At 34.3% G+C, this 19,002-nt stretch overlaps 2 protein-coding genes and 1 pseudogene across 2 annotated transcripts; 2 read left to right on the plus strand and 1 right to left on the minus strand.

Annotated features, from left to right (window-relative positions):
- Positions 1-3,228: 3,228 nt before the first annotated feature.
- Positions 3,229-8,082, plus strand: LOC108999040 (cyclin-A1-4-like). Its single transcript, XM_035685996.1, has 11 exons — positions 3,229-3,501; positions 4,385-4,814; positions 5,034-5,170; positions 5,314-5,406; positions 5,644-5,777; positions 5,904-5,979; positions 6,084-6,160; positions 6,246-6,279; positions 6,610-6,759; positions 6,874-7,008; positions 7,696-8,082. Exons 1-11 carry the CDS (start codon positions 3,310-3,312, stop codon positions 7,765-7,767), a joined length of 1,530 nt encoding a protein of 509 aa, XP_035541889.1. The 5' UTR covers positions 3,229-3,309; the 3' UTR covers positions 7,768-8,082.
- A 5,050-nt stretch (positions 8,083-13,132) lies between these two features.
- On the plus strand, positions 13,133-14,074 carry LOC118344734 (annotated as a pseudogene).
- A 917-nt stretch (positions 14,075-14,991) lies between these two features.
- Positions 14,992-18,163, minus strand: LOC109008811 (amino acid permease 3-like). The gene is made up of 6 exons (XM_035686075.1): positions 18,063-18,163; positions 17,285-17,382; positions 17,000-17,093; positions 16,634-16,848; positions 15,804-15,955; positions 14,992-15,648 (listed from the first exon to the last, which is right to left on the minus strand). Exons 1-6 carry the CDS (start codon positions 18,161-18,163, stop codon positions 14,992-14,994), a joined length of 1,317 nt encoding a protein of 438 aa, XP_035541968.1.
- Positions 18,164-19,002: the final 839 nt, after the last annotated feature.

A 19,002-nucleotide genomic window follows, 5' to 3' on the forward strand; every position in this document is an offset into this window, starting at 1 on the left:
AAAAAATATTGAATTGTTTTTCATTTTAAATAGAATTGTAAAATAAATTATACTAGGCAATGCGATTATTATGAAGATTCTAATGATACTTGCGTATGAGAAACCAAACATAGACAAATCTAGTAGTGTACTAATAGATTATTAAAAAAATTAGTATTTTTTATATGGATCTCATATTTATTTATTTTTTTCAAAAAGATTGTACAGCGTTTGCTCACTCCACGACTGTAAATATCATTTCTCTACAAAAAATCATAATTCATAAGGATTAAGGGTTCATATTGTAACGCTCTGGTCCCGAAGGGGATCGGAGTGTTAACTAACACTTATATCTTTCTCTGATACCAACTTTGACGCCTCAATCCTGAAGGTGTAAGAGTGTTATTTCCTTAAACTTAAACTTAAACTCTGATACCAACAAAATAATTACAGACTCCAAAATACAAAATCTTTAGAACATGTCACAATTTCTTAATAAAAATCACCAATACTCATAAAAACTTTATGTGCTAAAATCCACTATACTTTAATAATCATCTCAAACATGCTTCATAATCTTGATCCTTAGCTGACATATTCAAACTCATCTGAAAAATATTATGGAGATAAGTGGTGAGTTATAAACAACTCAGTAAGCAGAAAATATATACTAGTATGTAAACATAAGCATTAACAAAGATCAGAATGCATAACAAAATATTTTTATTTTCAGAATGCGGAAGTAGAACATGTTATCAAAATTTCAGAGTGAAGATTCAGAAATATTTTTATTCAAAAATCATTTGGCATAGCATAACTGATTTATCATCATCATCATCATATCAGAGCATCATATCATAACAAAAGCCATATATAACCCACGTGGTAGGGTTGTGCGTCTGTGGATAACCGAGCAGTTGCATATCAGAACAAAACAGAATACCACTATTACCACCCATGATTGGGTTAAAGCAGAACAAAAGCAAAATACCACTATTAGCACCTGTGGAAGGGCCGTAATTGAATAGAACAGAAACAAAATCAAGTATAAAATCAGAAAGTTATGCCAAAAGTTTTTTAAATGCCATATCTTATCAAACCTAAGTATTGAACATAATCATATCATCTTTGTTTTTAGAACAGAAAACAGAATGTGTTATCAAAATATCAGAGCGAAAGTTCAGAAATATTCTTATTCAAAAGTGTTTTGGCATAGCATAACTGATCATCTTCATATCAGAACAAAGATCATGTTTAACTCCCGTGGTAAGGTTGTGCAAAGCTCGGTAGCTAACTGAATAGAAACAGAATGTGAATCTTCCCCTTATTCATTTTCGAAGCCCCGAGTGTGCACATAGGAAAAACCACGCAGAAAAAAACTTTGTTTTCAAAATGGGTGCACCAAAAGAAAAAAGTTGATTCCAACCCGAACAGAGGCCATAGCTTTACACTCGTGGTAATGTTAGAAGAGAGCAGTAAGAGAACCATATCCAAAATTAGAATATCATACCAAAAGTTTTCAGACGTCACATCTTATCAAAATAGATACAAAGTCTCTTCATATAATTATGCACAATTTTATATTCGCTCTTTCTGCACAGTTTAGAAAAAAAAATGTTACAAATAAGCTCATGTCACACCAATCATGACAAAATACTTTCTCTTTCATACATAGTTTATGAGTGATGTCGAACAAATAATTAAGCTTGTCGTCACATTTCTTTTCAAAACATATAATGCATATTTTCATAAATCAACCTCAGTTTATTTTTTTTTTTATACAAAATTTAATATAAAAACCCCGTTTACTTAAACTTCTTAACTTTTCAAAAATTTTTCACAACAATGTCAAACAAATATCAATCATCACCTATAGAAAATCATATAACTTGAGTAAATTTCCAATTAAACAGATACCTTGTATTTACACTTGAAACACTTAAATTGCCTATTTTAATTCCCCAAAAACCTAAAAATTCCCTTAACCCTAAAATATTATTATTCCTAAATACTTTGATTTCCACATAATTTCTCTAAACAATTGTACGGTTAAATCATGTTGCTTCAAAAATTAGTCTTATAATATTTTCCATGAAAACACGTGAACTTAACACCAAAATTATTGTTATAAAAAAAAAAAACACCAAAATTATTAAACCCAAATCACATAAATATTATAAAGGTATAACCAAAAAATTACCAGGCCCAAAATGATTTAGGGCCCAATCCAAAGCACACCAGCTGAACTTAGAAGTTAGAATATCCATCCTTGTGTGATCAAGGATGGCCAGTAGAAGAAAAATAAGCCCAACTTAAGATCGAATCCACCATTAATAAAAGGCCCACCCCAAGCCGACAACATGCCATGTTTGGGAACCGAAGTTGAGATCATTCTATTACTATTTATTGTTATTTTATATTTTATCATTTTTTTATTACTACTTATATATCATCTACGACCACTTCAGTATCCAAACGTAAGGCTGTGTTTGGAAGATTCGTAAAAATATTTTATTTTATTTTATTATTATAATTTTTTTTAAATTTTCACATCAAATATAATAAATAATTTAACATTTTTAAATTTCAAAATAATAATAATATTAAAAAATAATATTTGAATAATATTTTATTTAACTTTTAACTTTTATCTCAACTCATCTCATCTGATATCATTATCAAAACCGTACTAATAAAATTACTTCAACTCATCTCAAACTAATCATTGATAGGATTCATTATTTTTTTAACTTCTATAAAAAGTTAAAATTCATCTCAACTCATTTCATACATTCAAACACATATATTAATTTATTTACATTCAAATAGATTTTAATGAGATTTATAAAATATAATTATTTACATATCAATTCCAATTATCTGATGTCATTTCAACATCTAAAGTAGTCTTGAAAATATGAATGATATATTTATTATCATTAGATATTTTTTATTGAATGATTATTTTTTATCTAGGATGAAAGTATGTTACTCATATGTCAAATCTGATTGGGTGGCACAAATTTGGGCCCACGGGACGTATCTTCGTGAGGATTTGGACTCTTGGAGCGGAGCGGAGTTTCCAACTCCGCTTCAGAAAACAAGACACAGACGGTCCAGATCCATCCTACTCAAACAAAGACGGTCAGGATCTCTTATCTTTCAAACCTACACGTTTTCGCGCTCTATTGCTCTTCATCAACAAAAATACGAACCCAAAAGAGAAAAGAAAAAGAAAACAAACAAACACACACACAGTGACACACTCTGTAATCGCTGAAGCCAGAATTCGCACCGAAATCTCCACTACAGGTTAGGGTTTCGACCCAAATGTCGACCCACAACCACGATCCCCCACCATCTTCGTCTTCGTCTTCGGCCAAGATGCCCCCGGTTTCGGACAATCCAACCGGGAAGTTAACCGCGGCGGCCAAGAAGCGACCCGCTCTCGCTGACGTCACCAACCAAAGAAATGGCTCTAAGAGTAATTCACGCACCTTGCTCCCTCAGTCCAGGCCTCTGGTGCGCTCGAACTTCTCTGAATTCGATTCTTTCTCTTTCCCTATACCTCTTATTCTTGAAAGGGATAATTGGATGATTGATTAAGAGTATATATAATATGTATCATACCATGGACTTTTATAATTTCTAGTCTTTTTTTGGTAAATGTGCTACGCAGCTCCGTTGGCTTCTTTGCTGCTGTGTAAGTTCAGTATTCTCGTTGATTTTTATTTTCCCCACCTCTAAAATAGTATGGTGTTGCCTTGATCCAATTTCAGACCAAAGAGCTGTTCTTCAAACCCGCGTTGGTTTAATTCCTTCCATACACGACAACAAGGAATATGTTCAAAAAATAAATAAAGAGATTAAGAACATGCTTAATGTATTTTCATGAATAAGCTTTCAGTAAATTAAAAGAAGAATATAAATGGAGAGGGTAGCCAACAAAACACCCTGTTGTAACCAATTAAGCGCATATAATAAAAAATAAACAAGGGGCAATGGAGCCAAATAATTGATCCGAGCCCATATTTCCTCATGTAGATTGAGGAAATGACCGCCAAAGGCAGTTTATGAAACAGAACCATGAAGGTTTTGTAGAACTGATCTAAAAGCCATAGTGGGTAATGGTGCACCGTAGTCGACTGCTTCAAGATATCAATTTTGGTGGTTATATTTTTCTGAAATTATGTTGTACAAGACGGATAGTCCTTCCGATTTTTTTTTTTTTTGGAAAAATGTGTTTGTAGTTGAGAAATTCCGTTGCACCATTGTTATTATAAGCATATGATCTTTCGTCTCACAATTACATGGGACAGAAGTTTTAGCTTTGAGCTTACTGCCACATCGCGGTGTACTTGTTTTAAAATTTCAGAGAAAGATTAACTGAGTTTAGTATTTAAAGGTGCCATGTGTTGCCAAAATTGCCAAGACCAAGAAGAAAGTTTCTGCTTGCTCAGACAATACAGGCTTCCTTGAGAAAACTTTGCCTTCATCCTTGGGCTTGAAATCAAGTGTCTTTGTTCTGTCAGAGGATAAATGTTTCCCAGGAAGTGATCAATCGGTGGCTAGTGTTGCAGCCGATTCTGCTCCACGCGGCGTGGAAGTCGGTCTTTGTGCTCTGAATAGCATAACTCGTGCTCCCAGAGGCATGGATATTTCTCCAAGTAGCTCAGCTAGTGGCTGCATTTCTTTGGACGAGAGCATGTCTACGTGTGAGTCTTTGAAGAGTCCAGAATTTGAATATATTGACAATGAGGATGCTTCAGCAGTTAGATTGATAGAGAGGAAGACAAGCAACAGTCTCTTCATTTCAGACAATGCAGAAAAAACAGGTTTTTATTCTAAGATTTTTTTATTCACTCTCAATTTAACTTCATATATGTTTAGGCTCTTACTCATTTAATTTGTAAATAGGGATTTGATATCTGTCCCAAGTATCATGCCCAATTTGGGCCGTAACATCTTGTTCTACTTTTATTAGCTGCAAAGTGTGTGCCTGGAATATTTACATCATGCCCTTTCTAATTTATTTTCTCTGATATTGATTCCAGGGAATGTCTGTGAGATAGGTATGCTTGTGGAGATGGAAACATTTGATCAAGTTGTAGATATTGATAACAATGTCATGGACCCTCAATGCTGTGCAACCATTGCTTGTGATATTTATAAGCACTTGCGTGTATCCGAGGTTTGCATACTTCTCCACAATATGTTGTATTCACTGTGTTTCTCTTCTTCTTTTTTTTCAAATTTCTTATTATTATTTAATGAAGTTCACATTTCTTTCCTAAGTTCTGCACATTGTAATTGATTCATTTCTTCTGTTTTTAGGCAAATAAAAGCCCATCCACGGACTTCATGGAAAGGATCCAGAAAGACATCAATGCCAGCATGCGTGCTGTACTGATTGACTGGCTTGTGGAGGTAATTTATGGTCGGTGATGATATTGCCAATGTGATTAATATAATCCAAGAAGTTTCCGCCCCATTCCATCCCACTTTTCTGGATCACACTTATTCATTAACAAGCACCAAATATCTTGATGAGTGGGGTTGTACCTGGCATTATAAAGTTGCTCGTTGTCAATATCATCAAGCATTTCTTTTAGTGTGCAGTTATTTTGGCTTTTTTGTTATCTTACCTTCTAGTGTTAACTGTAGGTTGCTGAAGAGTACCGGCTCCTACCTGATACACTATTTTTGACTGTTAACTATATTGATCGTTATCTTTCTGGCAATGTGGTGAATAGGCAACGGTTGCAATTGCTTGGTGTTGCATGCATGATGATTGCTGCGTAAGATTCTATAGTAGATTTGCTTGCTAGTTTGACCCTGTGTTTGTACTTGTGCATGTGCCTCTGCCTAACTTGTAACTATTAGAGAATAATGATTAATAACATGTGGTGCAATTGTCTTGCCAGCAAGTATGAGGAGATCTGTGCACCCAGTGTGGACGAGTTCTGTTACGTAACTGATAATACATACTTCAAGGAGGAGGTTTGGTTCCATTTTTTGTTGTCTGAAATTCTACTATTGTATGCTTCTTTGAATTGGCTTTTTATCACATTCCCCATAGACATTGACTGAAGGAATTTCTGCAGGTTTTGCAAATGGAATCTGCTGTGCTGAATTCATTGAAGTTTGAAATGACAGCCCCAACAGCTAAATGTTTTTTGAGGTGATAGCTACTTTTTTATTATTGAGTGGAATTTCATTCATGTTGCTTTGGGTTTTGACTTTTGTCATTCATGACAATTGTTCAGGCGATTTGTTTGTGTTGTTCAAGCCACCAGCAAGGTATCACCTTCTTGGACTTCCAAGTGTATTAATTTTATGTCATACCTTCAAGACTTATTGGGTCATATCAATGGATTTTGGCTGTTAATTAATGTAACATATTAACAATCTGTCAATTAAAATTGTAGGTCGAAACTTAGCTGGTTTTTTTTAAGTATGTGTGAGATAGATACTAATAGAAAAAAAATGTGTAAAATAATGGCTGCCAATGCTGTCAGTTTTTGTTATGAAGTCTTGTTAAAATCTGAGTGATAAAAGTTGTTTTGTTTCATTGTGGTGCTGATCAAAATCTTGTTATGGTGTGGTGTTGGTGCCTGCTACTTTTCCTAGGTTCCATCAATGCAGCTGGAGTGCTTGGCCAACTACCTCACGGAGTTATCCCTTCTCGAATACAGCATGCTTCGTTATTCTCCATCGCTAGTAGCTGCTTCTGCTACTTTCTTGGCCAAATTTATACTTCTCCCGTTAAAGAAACCCTGGGTATGTGTGGAGAATTATTATACAGATTTTACTTGTGGCTAAGATGTTTATTATTCCATCTCTTCTGATAAAGGTATGTAACGTGGTTTCGTTTTGTATGTATCACATTTACAGAATTCTGTATTGAAGCATTACACGCTTTACCAAGCTTCTGATTTGAGTGACTGTGTCAAGGCGCTGCATAGCCTGTGCTGTAATTGCAGGAATCCTAATCTACCCGCAATCAGGGAGAAATACAGCCAACATAAGGTGTGTGAAACCTTTCTTCCTCTCTGGGTGAAGAGTAAAATATGAGATACATCAGCAACACAGATTTTAAATCAGTTCAGCACAGCCCCTTTTAAGCACTTCTATACGTTCTATCTTCAGTATAGATTTAATCTTTATATAGATTTCTGGGTTTCGTTAATTACTGGGTTTCTATAAGAGGATTAAAGATGGTTGCTACCAAACTGAAGATAGAAAATGTTGCGTTGAACAACAATGGCACACAGTTTCAGTGAGCAAAATATTATAGAGAGGTTTGTTTCTGAATGTTAAAATGTGCTCAGATAATTTTAAACAAAACAATTACTTCCTGAAAAGCATAACAGGAGTTCTGCTGGACTCATCCAATCACCATGAAAATTTAAAGGTTCAGGTCATTAAATCTTGCAAGTTTGCATGTGGTGCAGGAGATACTGCAGTTGAATCTCAAATTCTTAGCATATTTTTGCCACTATGACAGAATCACATCAATTGTTTGTAGATATAGCTCACGTCCTGACAACTTACTGATTGTAGTGATGACTCTAGATTATGCTGTATGGAGGTGTTGCGGCTTCCAAAACGAAAATATACTATGATTTTAGATAAAACTTTTTTTTTTTTTGGTTTATTTTTTTAATTTATGTTCATATGAACTGATTTGAACTGACATGTTTCTTTCGGCATCAGTACAAGTTCGTGGCAAAGAAGTACTGTCCTCCTTCAATACCTCACAAGTATTTCCAAGAACTGAGCAACTAGACATGGACATCAGTGTTCCAAATTAATTCGGTGAACATGTCTTCTGTGAGTTGCTGTTTTTTGTTTTTTAACCTCAGATCCAATGTATAGAATTTTGTTTCCAGTAGTAGTGGTGTGTCTATGGTTGGATATTCAGGCGATTCTTTCATCGTACTGTTTTTCTAAACATAAACTTGTATCTTGTATCTTGTATGGTGTTCTTGAATTGAGTTTTCAATGTATAGTAAGGCTCAAAGTGTATACATGAAGTGGTTTTCATAAGGACTTTTATGATACGTAATGATTTTGTTAATGGGTACTGAAAGCTTTAATAAAGGAAACAGAAACGCTTTTGGCCAGTGTCTCCTATAAAGTGGCTTTATCGGAGACTAATAAAAAGTTGCCATGTAAGCCTTCCTCAATTCTTACTTTGGGAACGCATTGTAGGGGATTACATGGATTCTTGTTCCTGCTCAAAGCTCTCTCCCGAAATCCTCCCAATGTCGCTCGAAGTGCTCTCTCTCTCTTTCAATATGGAAATCCCTCCTGAAATTGAAATCCCTAATCTCTCACTCCTTCCCTCTCTATCATTCGATCTCTCTCCTTCGATCTTCAAGAAAGCAAATAGAGGCCAAAAAGCAAATAGAGGCCAAGACAATACAACCACATGACATGCAATTTCTAATATCTGCCATGGAAGACATCCCCTTGCTCTCGCCGTTCAGTCTCGCCCCCACATCCTTTCGGTCTTTACTATATGCAATTTTTCTCTCACCTTTTCTTTTTTCAACAAGCAATCTAAACACATTTTCAGTTTTTCACTGCCTCTTTGTTTTTTAAAAGTAAAAAAGCAAAAACAAAGAGAAAGAGAGAGAGAAATTTTCTTTATTAGAGGTCTGCTGCATCTATATCTATATTTGTGTCCACTTTGGCCTTTTGTTTTGGCTTTTGCGTGTTTGGTTCTATCCATGTGAGTCATTTTCATTGATCTTTAATTTGTTCTTGTCAAAAAAAAAAAAAAGGAAGAAGAAGAAGATAATGGTATAGGAGTCACAGAGTCGGTCTTGTTTTAGGCCAAGAAGCAAATATTCCATACAAGATTAAATGTGTTATTTTCTGCTTTGTTGTTGATATGTTTATGGTTGTGTCTTGTCTTTTCACATTGATGTGTATCGTTTGCTTGCACTATCCCTAGTCATTAGAACTCATGATGTTTTGTCACAGAAAATTGAGATTTTGATTTTTGAAGTCCATATGGTGTATCAAATGTGCTCCTTCGAATTTGGGACGGTCTACTTTCTAGTAAGTTTGGTGTTGAGTTCAAGACTCTGGATATTCTAGTTGCATGCTGTTTGTTTTTTATTCATTTAAATTTTGTGCTCCCTGAGTACTCTGATTTATCATAAGCTGCCTTCAACACTTGAATAATCATTAGAGTTTTTTATGCATCTGGAGTTTTCTTGACTCAGCACTCACAAGTGTAGAGAACAACTGCATACTCACATGGTCTCCATCTTTCTGATCAAGAGACACAGAGAGTGAGAGAGGTAGCGTGAGGGTTTGGATTTTCTTGGGAGGCTCAGGAGAAAGAGAGAGTGAGAGAGTTATTCTTTGTTTACGTGGTTGGCATTTCACTCATGATCTCCTGACGTGGCAAGCTGGCATTGAAATCATGGTGCGGAGAGAAAATCCAACGCGTTGCCTTGCCACTATTGCTCTAAGTCGTGTCCTGCATCACTTAGTTTGCAACAACCATTCAAAAGAACTAAAGCTGTGACAATTGGAAATGGATCCAAGCTTTCTATTGCAAATACTGGTTCTTCCACATTTGTCTCTAATAAATTGAGTAAAAATTATGTTTTATGATTTTTCTTTCATTTTTTATATTTTATTGACTCAAATATAATATTGTTATAAAAAGAATTGAAATTTAAAAAAAAAATAGTTTTATTAATTCAAATTGAGTTTGTCAAATGGTATACTCTTTAGAAGGGTCCTTCCACACTATAAATACTATTGGTGAATAATTTGTTTTGTTTAAACATTGAATACTTGAGGATTTACTTGATATCACTGTTTCTTCATATTTTAAAAAATATATGAGACGAAAAATAAGTAATTATGTTAAAAATGAAAATGAAACATTATTTTCATCTTTTGTCAGGCAAAGGAAGATACTTCCTAGGAAGCCCACCTCACCAATAGCCCACTAGTGATCTTGGGCATGGACCCATAACCCATTGGGATGCATAGGTCGTCCGGTGGGGTCGAGGTGATCTGCAAGTCTTAGATATAAGAATCTGCTGCCCCCCAATATTTTGTAGAAAAGTTTTGGGGGGTAAAAGAAAAGAAAAACCTGAAAACGACTTCACATCCACTTATAGTTAGAATTAAACTACATAACTATATATTTTGATGTGTCAGCTATTGAAAAAAATATATTATATAATTCAAAATTTAAAATTTAAATTTAAAAAAAAACACTAATAAATCGTATAATATTGTATATAAAATTATACATACATGTAGGACTATTCGTCTTCTATTCTATGAAGTATTTTTGGATTGCTAGGGAGTCACAGTAACAACCCCAAATGTTCTTTAAATCATGTACTCAACACCTCGAATATTATTTTTTTTCTTTTTTTTTCAATGGTTTTTTTTTTAATTAACACATCTAACACGATTTTATAAAAAACATAAGAGAGTTTCTAAAGAAGTGACGTTATTAAAAAAATATTATTTTGAAGCATGCATATTGCGTAGGATTTTTTTCTAAGCAAAAGGGACATAGAATTGGTAATGAGTTTTTTCTATGAAGTATTTAGAGAGCTTAGGAGAATGGAAGTGAAAGTGAAAATAAAGATCCAATTAGAAAAGTCACTTTTTTCTATTTTGACTAACCTACCCAAAACACATCCACGTTCATGAATTAGATCATATGATTTATTTATACTATTAAAATATTATTTCCTCTTATTTTTTAGACAAATTGGCAATATATAAACAACTTCTTGAACATAATATGAGCAAATTACTGAATATAATAATTTTAATTAAAAAATTCAGTCAACCAATAAATGAAATTTATGTTTGTGTGTACGCATAGCTGTACCACAACAGTACCACTAAGTTAGGTTTGTATTGAGAAACACCATCAACCCATCTCATCTCGATCCATCTTATCTCATAATTACAATTTTCATATAAAATATAATAAATAATTTAATTTTTTCAAATCTTAAAATAATGATAATATTAAAAAATAATATTCTAATAATATTTTATTCAACTTTTTAACTTTCATATCAACTCATCTCACCTCAACTCATTATCCAAACCTAACCAAAACAAGAGCCTCTGCAAGGCGTGAATGGACTTGGTGAAATTAAGGACTCGTTTGGTTAGAAACATGAAATCATGAGATGAAAGTAGAATAAAATATTATTAAAATTTAATTTTTAATATTATTTTTATTTTACAATTCGAAGAAGTTGAATTATTTATTATATTTTATTTAGAAATTTAAAAAAGTTGTAATGATATTATATATATATATATATATATATATATATATATATATGAGATGAACAAACCTGCTCTAAGAGCTAATGAAATCTATAGTTGCTTGGAAAAGAAAGTAATAGTAATAAACTATTAGTTTAGCTGAGTAACAATGTATGAGATATTTGGATAAGAACTGTAGTTGTTAATTTCTTAACTTCATTACAGACTTCTTCAACTGATCCATACACAGTTTTTGTTGGACTATATATAAATTCGTATAATTAGATCTATATTAACTTACTATATTGTTTTGTAATATGAGGTACTTATTATAAGTATTTATGTATGTATAAGTGTATTGATTCTTCAAAATTTGTACATATAGTCATTATATAAGATAAAAATTATTTATACATGATTTATTGCAAAAAGGAAAAAAAAAATAATATTGAGTAATAATTTATTTTTCAAAAAAATTGATATACTGATGATTTATATGACTTTATGAAAATGAATATGATCTCAAGTAATGTTGATGTTTCTTTTATATGAGAAATAATAAATTAAGAACGGCATGCAGAAGTTGATATGAGAGTGGTTGTGTACTGCAGTAGTATACATGTATTTGTATGTGTGCGTTTTCTCTATATACGGCCATGTTCTCTATATACAGCCATGTTATATATCACTACAAGAAAACTGCTTATTTGTGGCTATTTAATTCCAGCGAAATGATTATTTACAGCCAAAATGAGTATGTTTTGGTCACAAATAACATTTTCGCCGTAATTAAATGGCCACAAAAGTCCATTTTTCTTGTAGTGATCATGGGCCAGCTAGGTGTAAAAAAGTTGGTTTATATATATATATATAAACCGAAAAATTTAGTAAAATAAACGTCAGTACCACTAGAGATCATATTCATTTTCATAAATTCATATAAATTATTAATTAGTATATCTGATCAGCATCCAGATCATTGAGAAGTAGTTCTTCTCTGCAAATATACAATATTCGACTGCTCCTCATGATGATTTCTTTGCAAATTATATGCATTGAAGAAAGTGTAGACCAAAATATGAATATGATCATTAATAGTTGCAAGGTATGAGTACTACACACCCTTGCATTCAGCTCCACTAGCCACGGCAGCAAAATCTTTGATCTTTGTTCTAACAACGTTGATGCCATGCACGGTCAACACTTGCATTCAGCTCCAGCACTACCCTTAGATTGTAGAGCTTGGCCTGAAAAACAACGTGCATGGTTCTATTACAAAGGGAAGACAGGGAAATTGAGTCTATCAACTTCACCATCTAGCTAGATGATGGTCTATTGTTGTCATGAGGATGATGCCAACTAAATTATCCGAAGTTCAGGTAAAAGACAGGTTTTACATATGCTAATTGCTATGTGTAGTCCAAAGTGCTTTTTCTAAAGTACCGTGGTGTCAATAATCTGAATAGGCATATCAAGGTAGGGTAAAGAGAAAAAATCAACCCGCAATAGAGGTGAACTGCTTAATTGTGCCAATTAAGTCTCAAACAATAGAAAGTTCTATATTTGATGATGTCCTTTTCAAAATGACAAGCAACCCATTCCAAGTTGTTTTCTGTCATTGAATTCTTGTACTTATATATGTTCCCCATTTCTTTCCGAACCACAAACCTACTGTTTCTTTTCCTTTAGCTTTACTCAGTAGCTGGCATAGAAAAAAACGATACTATATACTATAAAGGTGTTAGCGTCAAAGCATTAAAAGAAACAGATCCATGATATCCAGGCAATGTCTGGAGCGTGAGTGCTATCATGTTGAACTAACAATATAATATAAATTAAACAGGACAAAGTTGAATCCCCACCATCGGGGTTGAAGAAAATGAAGAAGGCCATTATGATTAGCCCTGCCTTCATGACCTTTTTGTACATGCTTTGTCGCTGTACGAGTTTATATGCTGCTTTTGGAGATCAAGCTGGCACCCCTAGAGACCTCCTCGCTGATTTCGGTTTCTATAACCCATATATATAATTGGTTGCTTGTCACAGCAAATGTTGCCTTGGTCATCCACTGATCATGTGTTGGTGCATGTATACCAAGTTGATTCTCGAGCACTCTCCGCGATGTGATATATTGAGGATGCCGTGACACAAAGATTTCCTACCCTCACCAGAGAGATCGATCATAATCCCAAGTTTCCACCCCTACAAACTCAACCTCTTCCGATTGGCCGTTTGGAGAACAATCTTTGCGGTCACAGCCACTCTGATATCAACGCTTCTGCCGTTCTTGATCAACGACGACGTGGTTGGACTTATTGGAGCTTGGGGAGTGAGATGAGAATTTTATATTTTGTTTAAGAGTTTAAAATATTGTATTTTAATATTATTATTGTTTTAGGATTTGAAAATGGTGAATTGAGATTTGAAAAAATTGAATTGTTTATTATATTTTGTATGAGAATTTGAAAAATATGTAATGATGAGATGAAATGAAATGAAAATTTTGTGTTTCATCCCACTCCCAAACCTACCCGTGTTTTGGCCTCTCACTGTTTACTTGTTGAAGATAATATGAAATCAAAGTAATTTGATAATTATAAAAATCAAATCAACTTAATATCAAATTAAATTATTGATTTCAATGTACATTACTTTCCTGTGCAGATGTATATAGTGCAAAAGAAGATACTAATTAAAGTGGAGCACTAAATATTGGATTCTCCTTCAAATCATGAGCGTCTTGTGCCTCATAATCACCATAGCTGCAGCAGTGGGCTCCATTGCTGGGTATGTTCTTGATCTTGAGACTTACAAGCCTTAATTTCATGAAAAACGACCAGGCCAAGCTGAAAACCAATGCATGCTAGCTATCGCCATTAATGACAGAATTGAAGGTGTTGAGGACTTCAATCCTTGTTTAATTAGTTCCGTAAAAAGCAGCTAGGTTTGGTCAATAATATTGGTAGTACTGTTAATTGACCTAAAATACAGCCAGAACAAAACTGGTGTTGAGGACTTCAATTAATGCTGCTGTTACGTCCACGCGTTGTGTTGGGAACTTAGGGGGTGGGTGCTCCTTTTGACATGCTTGCTTTGGTTGCTTTGCACTCTTGAAAGGCTAGATTTTATATTTATAACTTTTTCTTATAATGCTCTAGAATACTTTTTTGTACTGTTACGTTTTCGTTAAGGTTCTGAACAGAAATCTTAAAGAATATTAAAGATGTAATATATATCAATTAACAGCAAACTGAAATTAATCTATTCTTTTAAGTAAAAAATCTAAGAATTATTTTAAATGTGTTGTTCTATTTTATATTTTAGAACGTATCCAAATTATGTTAAATGAAAGTTAAAAGTTAAATAAAATAGTGTTAGAGTATTATTTTTTAATATTATTTTTATTATAAAATTTTTAAAAAAATTGAATTGTTTATTATATTTTGAGTAGAAATTTGAAAAAATTTATAATAATTAAATGTGTTGAGATAGTTGAAATGATTAAAAATGGGTTGAGAGTATGATACTGTTCGTCTAACCAAAACAAGACCTAAATGCGCGCGGCCATGCATGTCATTGCATGTAACAGCATTAATTGAAATTTGAAGTCTGCATGAACACCAGTTCGATCTGTTCTGGCTTCATTTTAGGTCAATTTAACAGTACCAATATTGACCAAACCTGCTTTTTAAGGAGTCCTTAATGGCGATATCTATCATTGGGTTTCTGCAGCTTGGCCTAGTCGTTTGTCTTGAAGGGCTTGTAAGTCTCCAGATCAAGAACAAACCCAGCAATGGAGCCCGCTGCTGCAGCTATGGAGACGATGAGGCACAAGACGCTCATGATTTGAAGGAGAATCCATTTAGTGCTCCACTTTGGTATCTTGTTTTTCTCTATATACATCTGCACAGGGAAGTAAACTGTGAGAGGCCAAAACCCTAAAGCTCCAATAAGTCCAACCACGTCGTTGAAGAACGGCAGAAGCATTGCTATGAGAGTGGTTGTGAGCGCAAAGATTGTTCTCCAAACCAATCGGAAGAGGTTGAGTTTGTAGGGGCGGAAACTCGGGATTATGATCTCTCTGGTGATCTGGGCAGGAAATCTTTTTGTCACGGCATCCTCAATCACATCAGAGAGTGCACGAGAATGAACTTGGTATGCACCAACACACTGGATGACCAAGGCAACATTTGCTGTGACAAGCAGCCAATTATATAGGTTATTGAAACCGAAACCCAAATCAGCGAGGAGGTCTCTAGGGGTGCTGTGATCTCCAAAAGCAGCATAACTCACACAGCTACAAAGCATGTACATAAAGGTCATGAAGGCAGAGCTAATCATAATGGCCTTCTTCATGATTTTCTTCAACCCCAATGGTGGGGATTCAACTTTTTCCTGTTTTATATTATAATATTATATCGTTAGTTCAAGTTCAACACACACACACACACACACACATATATATATATATATATATATTATTTTAACTCATTTGCCAAATACAAAAAAAGAAAAGGTATAAATTCTGGATCGAAATAATAGTCATGTACCTGAACTTCACAAATGGTGTTGGCGGAGTAATCACGATATGCAAAAGCTATATCTCCAACTGCTAGGAAGATCCTAGATATCTTTCCCTTTCCAAATAGAGACACTGTACCGATGCTTATTCCAGTCAAGCTACCCCTAAACTCCCCAGTTTCTATTAATTGAGACAGCAACAAGTCAGAAAGTTATGCTAAAAACATAATTGACGAGGTAACAAAATAAATGCATATTCATCAACCTTATTAAGATGCGCGCTTAACGAATATCATTTTAATGTATATCGTAATAATTAGTAACAAATCATCATGTATTACAAGTCATGATTTTCTCACTTCAACCAAAAAAACAAAACAGTGTTTTGATTTGGATTGGTAATTTAAGGAAAACATTTTTTTTTTTTTTTTTTTACTTTACTTACTTCTCAGTAATGATGGTCAAGATTTTATTCAAGATTCGGGCTAAATTTCTTATTTTAACAAATTAATATCTCTACTTATTTTTTATTTAGACCTTTTTAATTAGGACTCGATCGAGAATTTGTTTCAAGCTTATATATATATATATATATATAATATAATATAATTTATATATATATATTGATCAGGGATTAAGGATGAGTACTTTTTGGATTTTGGTAACATTTGGATCAGGGGCTAATTAAGGTTATTTTAAAATTATAGCGACGAGATTTTTTTTAATACTTTTTTAAGTATATATATATATATATATATATATAGGAAATGAATTTTATAAGCTTGTATTTATATCTTAAGATAAATGTTATTTATATTTTAGAAAGAAAAATGGTAAAGTGCAATATTAATTAATGGACCTGAAATTTTGGCGATGCCAAGAGCAATAAGAAACGTTGAATATATGAAGGACAGGAAGGGTTCGACATAGAAGAGCTGCCACAGCTGATCAAAGGCAGGAATTTGAGAGAGAAATACTTGAAGGAAGCCAATAGCAATCATAAAGGAATTTATATTCATGTGGCATCCATCTTTGCCATGGTTGACATCGAAGCAATGAAATTTCATGAGTGCCCTGCAATAATTAGCATACAACATGAGTCATTATAAATTAATTAGTATATTTCATACAGATCTAACCCACCTTAACCATATAGTGTGTGTGTGTGTATATATATATATATGTGTGTGGATAATCCAAAATCGAAATTCAAGCATGAGCTTACATCATGCTCAAGGATGATGCTATTATGTCCCCTATTGTCAGTCCAAAAAGGTTCAGACCATGAACTATTCTGTACATCAGGACATGTATTTCACCTGCAGGCCGGAAAATAGAAGTAAAAGATTTAAATCCAAGCCAATTAAGTACTACGTCTCAAACATGATCATGATCTTGTTCCACATATATATTCACCAAGAAATGTTCTGATGGCACCCTGGAAACCCAAAGTCGGTTCCACGTGAGATTGATGATCATAACATTCAGAAATAAAAAAAGAGGTGGAAACCGTCACAGCGAAGAAGAAGAGCATGACCAAAGGACCACTTATCCATCCCAGTTGGGCCATAGCCCATGCTAAAGGAAGAAACCCATTCCCAGTCACAGCTGCCAAAATGATAGCACTCACCATCCAAACATTGCCTGTATATTATATGATGCATGGTGGCAAAACATCAGAAAAAAAAAAAAAAAAAAAAAAGAAGAAGAAGAGAGAGATCATATTATGCTATACGTGATCAATTAATTACCAGTTCTCCTCTGACGGCCGTGATCATCGCCTTGATACGTTTGCAGGTAATTGGTCATCTCGATCATCTTGTTCGTCGTTCCAGCTGATGATAGGGTACCAAGTTAGATGAGAGGTCGTGCACAGATTTAATGTTTTAGTTACTGGTTTCTTTACGTTATATAAATGATTCTCGCCATGCATCAGGAACTGTTTCCCACTCCCACACTACACACAAGTTTTTGTTTTTCTGTTTTTTAAATGTCAGAGACTAGTCACCGAATTCAACCCATCTCTCTCATCGACTGAAGGAGATTTGTTGTCGTGATCGTTAGATAGTGCTGGCAAGTTAACTAAACCAGAAAGACGAGATACCACCTCTCTCTCTTCCTCTCTCTCTGACTTCTCTCTAGCCAAATTAAACCTATCTTTTTGTTCAGTGTTGCCGGCTCTCAGCTGCACTCCGTCTATGTAAAGTTGACACGCGCCCCACCATCAAGTTCTCCTGCCGCCAATCTGCTGGGATAACGAAGAAACGCGCAAATGTATGCGCGTATACATCACGCGCCGCCGCACATCAACGGCTCCAAATGCTACACGCGCCGCACCAGCAGATTCCTCACCCTCGGATCCTTCAGGTCCAGCTGACACCACCTCCATACGATAGGCGCGTGTACTTCACGCGCTACTCCAATGGCCTGGGTTTGCTTCCCCTCACAGATCTACTCTTCCAATACTAGTCTATCTTGATTATCGCTTTCCTTAATTGGTAATTGTATTGGTAATTTTGTAAAAGAAACTAAGGATTTCTACAAAAAAATTTAAAGACACCGGATTACAGTGCACTTACACACTTTCTAATGGTGTCTTGCCTTGTGAACTTTTTTAAGACGGTACTCTCTTTATAAGGTTTGGATAGAGACTATAAAATTAATCTCAAAATCTATTTTATTTTCTTTTTTATCATTATTTTTGCACTATAATTATTGTAGTGTAGTATTTGTTAGAAATCCAACCCTTATAATAGTATCTGTTAGGAATCTCACGATTCCCACCTTTTAACATATATTATTTTTTTATTTTAATCAAGTTTACTTACTTAGAAAAAACATAAAAAAACAAAAAAAATCACATCTCTCTCCTCAATCTCTCTCTTCGACCTCTCTGTCCTCAAGCTCTCTTTCTTAAAGTTCTCTCATCAATCTCTCTCTTCTCAAACCCCTTCTCTTCTACCTCTCTTTCTCCTCAAGCCTCCTTCTCTTTGTCTTCGACCTCTCTCTCTGTTCAAGCTCTCTCTCTCCTCTCTCTACTCAATCTCTCTCTATTATCTCTCTCCTCAAGCCATCTCTCTATTATCTCTCTCCTCAAGCCCTCTCTCTCCCTCTATCTCTCTCTAACTTTTCTCTTCTCAAGCCCTCTCTCTCCTCAAACCCACCTCTCTCTCTCTCTCTCAGACCTCTCTTTCTCTCCTCAAGTTCTCTATCTAACTTTTCTCTCTC

Source organism: Juglans regia, chromosome 15, assembly GCF_001411555.2.
Source record: "Juglans regia cultivar Chandler chromosome 15, Walnut 2.0, whole genome shotgun sequence".
Taxonomy (NCBI): Eukaryota; Viridiplantae; Streptophyta; class Magnoliopsida; order Fagales; family Juglandaceae; genus Juglans; species Juglans regia.